The following is an 11523-nucleotide window of genomic DNA, read 5'->3' as shown; positions in this document are numbered from 1 at the left end:
CCGGCTCCAGCCCCGGCCCGCACCCCGCACCGGCCCCTCCACCGACCCCGCACGGCCGGCATCCCACCCCGCTCCTCACGGCCGCCGAGCCCGCACCGAGCGGGCCCCTCCCGCGCCCCCCCAGCCCCGCTGACCTTGATGACCTGCTGCCGGATGATGACGGGCCCCAGGAGCAGCATGGAGCCCCCCAGGAGCGCGCAGGCCACCCCGGCCAGCCCCAGCCCCACGGACAGCCTGCGCCGGGCCACGGCCATGGCGGGGCGGAGCCGGGAGCGAAGCGGGACCGGGAGCGGGTCCCGCCGCCGCTTTATGGCCCCGCGGCCCGGCCCGGCCCGGCCCGGCCCGGCACAGGGGGCGGGGCCAAGGCGGCACCGGGCGGGGCTTGCTCCGGGAGGCTCCGCCCCCAGCCCCGCCCCCCGCGGCACCACGGGAAAGGGAGCCCGAGCGAGGCGTGGATGTGAGCGCGTGTGTCCGCGGAAAAACGGGAAAACTGCTAAAATACGGACAGCAGGAAAATGTGGACATAGGTAAAATATCGCTCAGTCGTGCAGTTGTAGAATAGAATGGGTTTGCGTTGGAGGGGATCTTAAAGACCATCTCGTCCCACCCCCTGCCATGGGCAGGGACACCTTCCAGTATCCCTGGTTGTTCCAAACCACATCCAACCTGCCCTTGGACACTGCCAGGGATGGGACAGCCACAGCTTCTCTGGGAAAGCTGTTCCTGGGACTCACCATCCTCACAGTAAAGATTTTTTTTCCTAATATCTAATCTAAATCTATTTTATTTTTCAGTTTGAAGGCATTCCTTCTTCTTCTGTCATTACACACTAGACAAAGATTACATAAACGTGTTTGTATTCATGTGGATATATATACAGATGTATCTGTCTTGCCTGAGGAGTGAACATCCATCACCCTTTAACCTGCCTCTGATTTTCCATTTAACCCAAATCTGCTTTTCCAAGGAACTGGGTCTTTTGTCTGTCTTGTGCATCTGAACGTGGCCCTGAGCAAGAGCCTCGTTGAGACTCACCCCCAGAAGCATCTGGAAAGCAGGAGAAAATAGAGTCCAGCCTGTGACAGCCTGTTTTAAATCAATCACGTGCAACGTCCCATTGTCCCAGCTGAGCTAACACATCTGAAAACTGGAGTGCTTCCACCTGCCACATGCAAGATGAGAGGAGGCACAATCTCAAGGCTGCCACCAGGCAGGGCCCAGCACGGGATTTGCCTCTTGCCAGGGCCCCCACCTCGGTGGAGCATTTGAATTTGTATCTTTACACTTAATTGTGGGGGTTTTTTCCCCCTTCTAAACCTCTTATCCTGATAGTTGTCTCTGTTTAATGACCAGATCAATTAACCAATGTCTCTGTTCAATCCTGGCTGGTCTCCGCTGTGGGATGGGTCCCCTCTCCCAGCAGCAATGCCTTCAGAACAGCACAAAGTAGGCGTTGTGTTTTCTTTTACTTTTTAAATCATTTTTTTTCAAAAAAATGCTGTGAAAGGAATTTTTCTTCAAATCTCAATAAACCCCAGTAAAATCCAGGAGATTCCCTGAGGCGCTGTGGAACAATGCAACCGTGAGAAGATCTTGGGAACAGCATGTTCTGCTACGGTTAGAACAAAAGACAACCTTAAAGTTTTCGACATGCTTTGCTGTTCTCATCAAATTTTGCTGTTCTGTGGTCGATCCCACCCCAGCTGTGGTCTGTGCTCACGGGTGCCGCCTCTGAAGCGTTGGCACTGCAAGCCTTGAGGTTCCTCAAACCCAGCAAAAGGACCCACAGAGGTCACAGAACCATAGAATGTCCTGGGCTGGAAGGGACCCACTAGGATCAAGTCAAAAACTTGCACAGAATAGCTCCAAAATCCCACCATGGGCTGAGAGTGTTGCCCAAACTCATCTTGAGCCGTGGAAGGTTTGGTGCTGTGATCACTGCCCCAGGATGCCTGTTCAGCCCATCCTCTGTGGGAACAACTTTTTCCTAACACACATTCTAACCCTCCTGACACAACCTGATGCCATTCCCTTTGTGGTCAGCAGAGGCTGACCCAGCTCACGAGGCCACAGCACAGGATTCTCCTCCAGGCTTCCCACAGCCCGCTCCAGGCCATTACGGATATGCCCAGCACCGTGGTTTTTAAAGATGCCACAGCTCTGCAGTCATTTGTGGAGGCTTTTGACATTCATCCAACACCCCGTGTCCTCCTGCAGCTCTCCCCTGATGGAAGGCTGCCTTCGAATCAGAACCATGTGCAGTTGTGCTCCCTGCACTGCAGTGACACTGTCCCCTGGCTGAGCAGGCTCCTGTGTTTGAGGAGCTCTGCTGAAGAGATGCTCACTTTGTGATTTCTGATGTCCCAAGAGGACAGAAAGCCCACGCAATGGCAAACTGTTCTTTGCAGCTGTTGGGGTTCAGCTCAGGAGCCAGGGCAGCGTGGGCAGAGCCCAGGGCACTCCTCTGGGGGAGGACAGGATGTCCAGGATGGCACAGCACCAGCTCCCACCCACACAGGATTTAGCTCTTTAATATTCAAATGCTTTCTGCTCCACAGACCTCAGTGCTCCAATCTTGCTCCTTAGAGGCCACACTACTAAAAGCAACCAGGGTTACCCGAGTCACACCCTGCTATCCCACCCAGGCAGTGTTAGATCCCTTTGGGGCCCCCCTGAAGTCAGACACCAGCTGAGACCATTATCCAGCTCCCACCTATCCCCCTCCAGGTGAGTCCATGTCCCCGTTCCTGGAAAGGGCATTCCTGTTTTACTCTCCCTTTTCCCTCTCCACACCCCCAGCACAGCCATGGTTAACTCATCAGTCCCTCCTGCATCCTCTACTACAAATACTTCCGTGAGAACTTCCCTTTTGCCAGGGCTTCTACAGCACACAGGAACTGCTCTGGGACAGCTCAGCTCAGCAGCGTTTCCACTTGGGGCACAGCTGGAATGAAGCACATTCAGATTTCCAGTAAGTACATCTGAAACTAATGTTTGCCTCATGTCATTAAGCTCGACAAAATAACAAGTCCACCCCGTAACTGATAAGATCTACAATTCCCACCCCACTTTTCAAGGGCTGCAGGACCAGCAGTCCCATCCTGTTACCCCAGGCTGTGACAGAGCTGCAGGATCACCCTTCTGCTGTTTCTCCACTAATCCCAAAATAAGGGCAGTTGCTGGGCAACCAGGAGCTGTTTCAAAGCCTTCCGACTCCGGCGTATCTACAGCTTCCCTTGCATATCCCGGCTTACACAATGCCCACAGCTGCACAACATCTGCAGGCGGGCACTGAGCTCCAGCCAGGTATCAGAACACTTACACAACCCCAGGAAAACCATGGCTGAGGGATTAGCTACAATCACCAGGCGTGTGGAAGCCTTGCATAAGGCAGTTTTGCAACTCCTTTGTCTGTGGAAACTACATAATTATTGTTTATTAGAGAGCTGGAGTCAGGCAATGTCATGAATGACTGTTCATGTAACTTGGGACACAAACTTTCACGGATGCAACAGCTTTATTGGAATGAACAAGTGCAGGGAACCTTTTATTTGGAAGCAACAACCTGCTGGTTCAGTTACCACCCCGCAGGCGCAGGACAAGGTGCAGAGTTGACTCCTTCTGGATGTTGTAGTCAGACAGGGTACGGCCATCTTCCAGCTGCTTGCCAGCAAAGATCAGCCTCTGCTGGTCAGGAGGGATGCCTTCCTTATCCTGGATCTTGGCCTTGACGTTCTCAATGGTGTCACTGGGCTCCACTTCCAGAGTGATAGTCTTGCCAGTCAGGGTCTTCACAAAGATCTGCATCCCTCCTCTGAGGCGCAGCACAAGATGCAGAGTAGATTCCTTCTGGATGTTGTAGTCAGACAGGGTACGGCCATCTTCCAGCTGCTTGCCAGCAAAAATAAGCCTCTGCTGGTCAGGAGGGATGCCTTCCTTATCCTGGATCTTGGCCTTGACGTTCTCAATGGTGTCACTGGGCTCGACCTCAAGGGTGATGGTCTTGCCCGTCAGGGTCTTGACAAAGATCTGCATTCCACCCCGCAGGCGCAGCACCAGGTGCAGAGTGGATTCTTTCTGGATGTTGTAGTCAGACAGGGTACGGCCATCTTCCAGCTGCTTCCCAGCGAAAATCAGCCTCTGCTGATCAGGAGGGATGCCTTCCTTGTCTTGGATCTTGGCCTTGACATTCTCAATGGTGTCACTGGGCTCCACCTCAAGGGTGATGGTCTTGCCAGTCAGGGTCTTCACGAAGATCTGCATTTTTCCCTGGAAGAAGGAAAACCCGCTGTGCTTTAGTGATGTTCCTCCTCCTCCTCGTACCCAGGGCCGCGCCCCCGTCCGTGACGTCACAGCGAGGCCCCGACCACACCCACGGAGGGGCGGGGCCTCCACCCGCTTCCCCTTCCCGCCCGAGTCGCGCGCCCGCCACCATCTTGAAGCACCGCTGCGCCTGCGCCACCGCCATTTTGCCAGCGGCCCCTCGCCCTGCCCCGCCACCGCCTCGCGGTGCTGCCGTTAAAGAGGGAAGGCAACGTCCCAGCCCTCCCCCCGCCATCACCGTCCGCCATCGCCCCCAGCCGCAGCTCCTCAGCGCACACACCCCTCCTTCCCGCCCAGCCCGCGTCTAGGCCCTCTCCCAGCCGAGCTCTCACCGCGGCGCTGCTCGGCCACAGCGACACCACAAACCTCAGCTAGCGCCAACTGCGCCACGCATCCCCCCGCTCGGTGCTTATATGGCGTCCGGCGCCCCGCCCCGCCTTCGAATCACTCCGCTGCGCACTATTTCCCTCGCGCCGCGCGCCTCCGATCTCCTGCGTGGGTGAGAGGGCGGCGCGGAAGGATCGGCGCCTCGCGCGGGTTCGCTGAGGCTGGCGCGCGCGGGCCGGCGAGCGGCGGGAAAACCCGGCCTGGAGCTTTCGGAGCGGGGCCCCGGCTGGGCCATGTCAGTGACCCCAAGTCGGAGCCATAAAAGTTTCTGTCGGAGTCTTTCGTTGTGCTCAGGGGTTTAAACCCCGCAGTTGCGCCCCTGATTGAAAAACACCTCCTTGGCTTCCACCCCTGGGCCAGGGCGAGGGTCGGCTCTGCCCGCGGCCACACCGTGTGGGGGCTCCTGAGGGAAGGAGTTCGTTGCTTTATCCCCAGGGACGCCTCGAGTGTTATTTCTGTGTGAGAGGCCTCTGCTTGTGGGGCAGGGTGGTGTCTGTCACCCACCCGGGCACAACCCCGCTGGGACAGGTTTGTGCCAGATCTCCGGTGCCATCGCTCCTGGGGGACAAGGGACAAGGGCAGAGGAGGTGTCCGGCTGCCCCGGTGATGCTGGGGCACCCGCCGAGCTTGGAGCAGCCCGAAACCACCCCAGGAAAGGGGGGCTGCAGGGGGATGGAGATCAGGGAGAGGGGACGTGAGGGACAAAGAAAGGCTGCTGGATAAAGAGATCAAGTCTTGCATGTGAGATAATCAATGAGAGTGTGTATGTTTGTGTGCACATAAAGTGCAGTATGTACCTGAGCTGTAATGGAATTTGTAACTCGTTAAAATTAGAAATAATAGTAATAATAATGCCTATTTCTTATTCTGTTCTCAAAGAGCACCTTCTCATAGATCTCTGCTGCACTCTGAGAGCTCCTGCACCATCCTACTCAAACTGCACAGCAATTCCAGGCAGCAGCTGGGAACAGAATTGAGCTTTGTCTGCAAGATCCAGGCAGTGCCATTCGGCTCGATCTGCCTGCAAAATCCTTCATTTGGCAGCACCCAAGAAAATGGAAAGGACACTAATAACAGCCAGGGTTGCTCACCAGCAGGAAAGGAGCAGAGGTTCAGCAACAGCTTTGTGTTTTGAGGAAAAGTGTCTATGTCTGCCTGACACATGGAGCCCTTACAAGAGGAGAATGCTCTGGGGAGCTCTTTGGCCTCTGCTGCTTTGTGTCTGTATTCATGCTCACCACAGCTGTAGTGATAATAATCTCAAACACTTGGATCATTTAGATGGGGAAAAAAAAGCCACAGAAGTCTTTTGGTTACTTCTCGGTGCTCAGTGGCTGACACTGTGTGCATTGGGAGTGCATAAACATTAAAAACTGGAGAAGCATTCCAGATTTAGGCCTTTCCTCAGCAGGAAGTAAATAATAATGTTAAGCTTCTTCTTTTAGTTACAAGGTGAGCACTTAGAAAATCATCAGAAAGGCACATGGGGAGGTATTTTATGACAAAAAGTCTGTTACTACAAACTGTGTGTTACTTTCACATGCAGGGCACATTCCAGACGTACAGCTGCCAGGGAGATCCAGGGAGTAATTTACAACTAGGAATATTCACACTTAGCAGTGCTGCAGCCAAACATTGGCTCAAAATAACAACTGGAAGTAAGATGAGTAAATAAATAGCATGGGGAGATTTTCAGCCACTGTGGCAGGAAATGTCACTTTGCATTTGTCAGCGGTCAGCTCCTGCTGCTGTTGGTAGCCAGGCAGTGAGACAGAACAGCTGCCACCGAGCTGGGTAGAACAAAGCTGTCTCAGGCTCTGCCTGGGCCTTGTTCTCTCTGGACCAAACCTCTCAGCCCTCCCAGCCCCACTGAATTTCCCCAGCCAACCCAAGCAGATCAAAGCAGGGCGTTTTTCCCTGAGAGCTCTTCCCAAGGTGCTCATGCTGCCAAGGGGCTGAGCAGGACAGCAGAGGGGAGTGGGCACTGCAGAGCCAGGGAGTGCAGTCAGCTGTGCTGTCCTGGATTCTGTCCTTCCCCTTGGCTCTGGGAATGTGGAGCAGAGCCCCTGAGCTGTGTGGCTGCAGGGCTGCTGGTGCCAGGCTGGGATGAGTGCCCACTGTCCCTGTCGTTCTATTAGGAACGGCGAGAAGAACGACAAAGACTCTCAAGGAAGTCAGAACAGGAGAACTCCTTAGTTTATTGCTTTAGCTTTGTTTTATAGACTAGTTCGTGGAAAGTACAGAAAGGAAACTCTTATTGGTTAGTAAACTGCTACATCACCATCATTGGTCAGTGGTGTACACCACCTCCTAACTTTCTCCTGCAACAAAAACAAGAGACAGACAAACAGCACCTGGCACGGCTGTTTTCTGTTCCTGAGGATTGTTTTGAAATCCTCCCATGAATTTCTCAGGCTAGCTCTCAGGCAGGACCGAGCTCTGTGGCCTGTAATAGCTACAGGCACTCTGGTTCAGATTTAGCATCCTTATGTCCCCCTGCATTTCAGGGTTTGGTATTTTGTATTTCTTTTAAGGCCTCCTGTGTCCCTTAGAGCACAGATGGGACACCCGGTGGGACACAAATGCTGTGTGTGTTTACACAGGCCTGAGAACAAAATGCGGAAAAATCCCAGCACTTTACTCCGCTGGGAAGTGCCACTGTGGGCTCATTTCGACCGCACGCTCAGTTTGCTGCTGCTTACCGGGACGCGGTGACTTTAACGGGACACAACATCCCCAAAAAGCAGGAAAATGAGCAGCGCCACGTGGAGATGCCGGGGATTGAACCCGGGACCTCATACATGCAAAGCATGCGCTCTACCGCTGAGCTACATCCCCCTGCCCGCAGCACATCCTCTGCCCGCCGGCCATGTCCAGGCTGCGCCGGTCCCGGTGCGGAGCGGGACCGCACCGAGCTTCCGCCGGGGCTGCGGGAACTGCTGTGCACAGAGCCGGCTGCGATGCAAGGACAGCCCTCGGGAAGACAGGAAAGCGCTGGTGCGCACACTGAAAACTGAATGGTTTTGCTCCGTCGGAAATCAGAGAAATCATGCGTAAAGAAAAAAAAAAAAAAGCAAGGAAGAAAAACACAACCAACCTCCCCGTCGGGGAATCGAACCCCGGTCTCCCGCGTGACAGGCGGGGATACTCACCACTATACTAACGAGGACGGTTGGAGAATGTTGCCCCGCGGGCCGGGTCAAGCCTGAGCTGCGGCCGCGGGACCCATCGCCACCGCGCTTCGGGAAGCGCTTCCTGCCACAAAAGCCCCACACGCGGGAGCGCCAGCGTTGGCACCGGCTCAGCCGCCCGAAGCACGGACAGCAGCTCCCGCCCTCTCCGCTCGGCGGCAAAAGGAAACGCTATGATGGTAAAGGAAAAAAAAAATAGAAAAATAAAAGCTTTCTGCCGAAACCCGGGATCGAACCAGGGACCTTTAGATCTTCAGTCTAACGCTCTCCCAACTGAGCTATTTCGGCGGGCAAGAGCGTCATCGCTGGTCGTGGATACGACCCCGCCCTGCGCCCCCCGTGCCCGTCCTCCGTTCCGGGATACCCAGGGCTCCATCCACACCTTCCCGCCAGGGACCCGCCGGGTCCGGCAGCGCCGGGGGGTTCCGCACACAGCCCGGGCTGCGCGGCGGACCCGCTCCCCGCCCCTGGCACAAAACGCGGTTCTGCCGCCTCTGTCCCCCCGCTCCGGCGGGGGCTCCGCGGCAGCATCACAGACAAACCCTGCACGGAGCCGGCCACAAAAAATGTCACTCGGGGACAAAATTTATAGCACCTCCCCGTCGGGGAATCGAACCCCGGTCTCCCGCGTGACAGGCGGGGATACTCACCACTATACTAACGAGGACGGGCACATTAAAAGGCTCCTTACATCACTCTATGAGAGCGCGGCTTGGCCCGGGTGGAGCGGCCGCTGTCCCGCTGCGCTCCCGCGGGCGCTGCCGCTGCCCGGAGCGGGGAGCAGGGGGCACCGCACTGTCACCGCATTGTCACCATATTGTCACTGCATTGTCACCGCACTGTCACCGCCGGGCCCGGCGCGCGGCTGCTGCTAGCAGTGTACACGCCGTGCACAGGCAGTGCCCGTACAAGGGGATGTAGCTCAGTGGTAGAGCGCATGCTTTGCATGTATGAGGCCCCGGGTTCAATCCCCGGCATCTCCATTTTTCGCCCCCGCCACACCAAACAGCTGGCTTTTGCTTTTTCCTGCCCTGTTTTCGAGAGGATCCGAAATTTCCCCAAACACTCGATAGCTGCCTGTTGTTTTTCTTCCCCTCCCCTTAGTAAACGCCAGGAGCCTCCAGGGCCATCCCAACCCCAGCACTCCTGCTGCAGAGTTCCACTGGAAACACCCACTGCAAGGGGCTGCTTTCCTTCTGCCTCCAAACCTAACGCTGCTGCTCCTGCAGATTTACATGTTTTTAATGCTTACTTGTGTCCTGGCCTCTCCCCTGAAGCGCATGGGAGCAGTGGGAATTATGGACACACATCCAGGCACTGGGGCTGTGCCAGGTGCCTTCAGAAATTGGGGACAGGAGGGTCCCTGTCCAGGCTTTCTCCTGCAGCAGTGTCACACTGTCACAGCAGCACTGGGTGCAGCAGCTGAAGGTAAACTCAAGCTTCTTCCCTTCACTAATTAAACTGATAGTAAAAGATTTTAAAATCATAGAAAATTCGGGGAGTTAGGAAGAAAGCTAGGCTTGGCAAGGCCTGGGAAAAGTGTTAAAAGTAGACCCTGGGAAATGTTAGGCCTTGTGCTGGCTAAGATCAGGTGAAACTGCACCTGTGTAGTCAATTTATGATAAATGATACAATTGTTAGATGTAAGAAGATATAATTATTGTTTAAAGAACATGAGGAATAATGTTAGGGGTTTGGGGGGATCACGAGAAATTCATGCTTGGGTAAAATCAATGCATACAACAGAACAATGTAAGTTTAATAATGAATATGTAAGTTATATAACAATAGAGTATAAAAACATGTTCAGCTCAAAACAAAACCAGGTCAGATTTGAGCTCTTAATAAAGCACCTTCATATAATCATTCAGTGATTCTGTGTTCCTGAGCACTAACAAAACCATTCCTATCTCAACCCATGAGTTCCCTCATTTTTGTGCTCCCTGTCCTGAGCTGGCAGCCCTGAGGATGTGCCTGCACAGCTCTGATGTTCTGCTCACTGCAGCATCCCACACAGAAAACATTTCTCCCATCCACACCGAGAACTTTACATATTTATTACAGTTCATATGACTAATATAGTCCAAAGAGAAACTTCAGGTAAAAAAAAAAAAAAAGGAAATCCATAAAATACAATGGATAAAATTATCCAAACATTAATATTATGAACTACCAGCTGAACAGCTGGCAGGACTTCTGGGAAAACAGAACATCTGCTTTATTTACAAAAAGGTATTGGTTGGTGAGTCCATCTGTCTCAGATTTCCAAGGAAACCCCTGGAAAGCTCTCAAAACACCTGGGAGAGGAGTCAGGGAGTCACAGGGCTACAGGTGGCCACTTGAGAGCCAGCTCCTGGTGCATGGCCTCGGGGAGCCACTGGCGATAGGCTGCGAGCAGATCTGCAAGGGAAGAGGAGCAGTTACAGAATTTGGCTGGAAAAATCATCTCCTGTGGGCTCAGCCTGCACCAGCATCCCTCTGCTGGGATGCTGCTGGAGCCTGGCTGCTTCCATGCACAGCAATTTCTGTGAGCCATCACTGCAGCACTTTGCTGCCGCTTCTGTGAAGGAATTCTTATAATCTGGTACCCCAATCCTGAAAAAAAACTCATTTCACCAGGAAAAATTTCAGTATCTCCATGGAGAGTAGTGCCATAGTCTAATACATTTTAACTGTGGTTGTAGCTACAGAAAAAAAATAAATCTTATAACATGAATAAATGTTGCTTTCTGAAGTGTTTTCTGTCATTTTCCACAAGAACCAAACACAGGGCATTACTGCTTCTGGTAAGAATAAAGGAAATATTTGGAGCTTAACAAGTGAAATAATCCATTTTTTGAAGTTATAATTCAATAGTGCTGGAGGCACTCCACTGATGTGACTGATAATTAGGCAAGCAGAACACTTACATTTAGGGTTTTTCTTCCATGCAGCCAGCAAAGCGTCACGATTATCACAATTTTCTTTAACTAGAGCCTGCAGGAGGGCTTCTGTCCTGGGCTGAAGTCTGAATCAAGGAAATGGTACAATAAAACAGTGTTCATTAGCACAGTTCAGCAGAGCTGGAGCATCCAGCTTACCTTTAGGAACTTTACACCTTTTGGAAAGGCTAAACACACGAGCTCTGCACACAGAAATGTGCCACTGGCTGAAGAAAATTCACTACAAGTGGTTTCTTCCCCCCACCACCATTTCTCGTGGTTAAAAGCAGCAGCAGGTTGCTCTCATGTCTCCTCAAGGTGAAGGAAAGGAGTCCCCAGGGGCTGTGCTGAGCTCTGAACTGACCCAAGCAGGAAAACCTTGGGCATTGTAGAAGCCTCAGGTAACATCTGGGACTGTTCACAACACCCTCCCAAATCCCTGTGCCTGGCAGCTCCAGGAAAAGTCACAGCAGACCCTGGGAAAGTTCATTTTGGTACATGAGAGAACCAGGGGAGAGGAAGGGAGTGACAGCTGACAGCCTTTGGAGGGTCACAGACCTACAAATGTCATCCCAAACCTCACTGTCCGTTGGAAAGATGTTTTTGAAAGGAAATAAAGGCAGAGTAAGCGGCCAAATTCAAAAAGAAAGCACAGAGGGCAGCAGTGCTCACCTGTCACTGCTCAGAAGTGGCCAGCAGTG

General features: G+C 53.3%; 3 protein-coding genes and 5 non-coding genes across 11 annotated transcripts in view; 1 reads left to right on the top strand and 7 right to left on the bottom strand.

Annotated features, from left to right (window-relative positions):
- The window catches only part of SCARB1 (scavenger receptor class B member 1), a 19607-nt gene extending 19246 nt beyond the window's left edge, over window positions 1–361 (bottom strand). For both annotated transcript variants that reach the window (XM_015643892.2, XM_033518296.1), the window contains exon 1: window positions 135–361. In XM_015643892.2, the coding sequence (XP_015499378.1) occupies window positions 135–254 (120 nt within the window). In that variant the 5' untranslated portion in view covers window positions 255–361. The remainder of the gene's footprint in view (window positions 1–134) is intronic.
- A 3137-nt stretch (window positions 362–3498) lies between these two features.
- On the bottom strand, window positions 3499–4811 carry UBC (ubiquitin C). Of its 3 annotated transcripts, XM_015643890.3 has the most exons (3): window positions 4656–4787; window positions 4057–4269; window positions 3499–3828 (listed from the first exon to the last, which is right to left on the bottom strand). In XM_015643890.3, exons 2-3 carry the CDS (start codon window positions 4261–4263, stop codon window positions 3574–3576), a joined length of 462 nt encoding a protein of 153 aa, XP_015499376.1. In that variant the 5' UTR covers window positions 4264–4269; window positions 4656–4787; the 3' UTR covers window positions 3499–3573. The 3 variants fall into 3 exon arrangements, with proteins under 3 accessions (XP_015499376.1, XP_015499375.1, XP_015499374.1); XM_015643889.3 differs by having other exon boundaries at window positions 3499–4269; window positions 4690–4811; XM_015643888.3 differs by having other exon boundaries at window positions 3499–4269; window positions 4656–4786.
- A 2665-nt stretch (window positions 4812–7476) lies between these two features.
- TRNAA-UGC lies at window positions 7477–7548 on the bottom strand. Its single transcript has one exon. It is a non-coding gene; the product is annotated as a tRNA-Ala (tRNA).
- Window positions 7549–7807: 259 nt separating this feature from the next.
- TRNAD-GUC lies at window positions 7808–7879 on the bottom strand. The gene has a single exon. It is a non-coding gene; the product is annotated as a tRNA-Asp (tRNA).
- Window positions 7880–8116: 237 nt separating this feature from the next.
- TRNAF-GAA lies at window positions 8117–8189 on the bottom strand. Its single transcript has one exon. It is a non-coding gene; the product is annotated as a tRNA-Phe (tRNA).
- Window positions 8190–8496: 307 nt separating this feature from the next.
- On the bottom strand, window positions 8497–8568 carry TRNAD-GUC. Its single transcript has one exon. It is a non-coding gene; the product is annotated as a tRNA-Asp (tRNA).
- A 244-nt stretch (window positions 8569–8812) lies between these two features.
- TRNAA-UGC lies at window positions 8813–8884 on the top strand. Its single transcript has one exon. It is a non-coding gene; the product is annotated as a tRNA-Ala (tRNA).
- A 1044-nt stretch (window positions 8885–9928) lies between these two features.
- DHX37 (DEAH-box helicase 37) overlaps window positions 9929–11523 on the bottom strand; it is a 16381-nt gene continuing 14786 nt past the window's right edge. The window contains exons 26-27 of the mRNA XM_015643887.3: window positions 10811–10908; window positions 9929–10301 (exon numbers count right to left, since the gene is read on the bottom strand). Coding sequence (XP_015499373.1) covers window positions 10219–10301; window positions 10811–10908 — 181 coding nt within the window. The 3' untranslated portion in view covers window positions 9929–10218. The remainder of the gene's footprint in view (window positions 10302–10810; window positions 10909–11523) is intronic.

Source organism: Parus major, chromosome 15 (assembly GCF_001522545.3).
Source record: "Parus major isolate Abel chromosome 15, Parus_major1.1, whole genome shotgun sequence".
Taxonomy (NCBI): Eukaryota; Metazoa; Chordata; class Aves; order Passeriformes; family Paridae; genus Parus; species Parus major.
This window is presented reverse-complemented; position numbering and strand designations above follow the sequence as displayed.

What these genes read in the sequence shown, in the direction of transcription:
- UBC (XM_015643889.3), bottom strand. Translation starts at nt 4,263, where the DNA reads ATGCAGATCTTCGTGAAGACCCTGACTGGCAAGACCATCACCCTTGAG.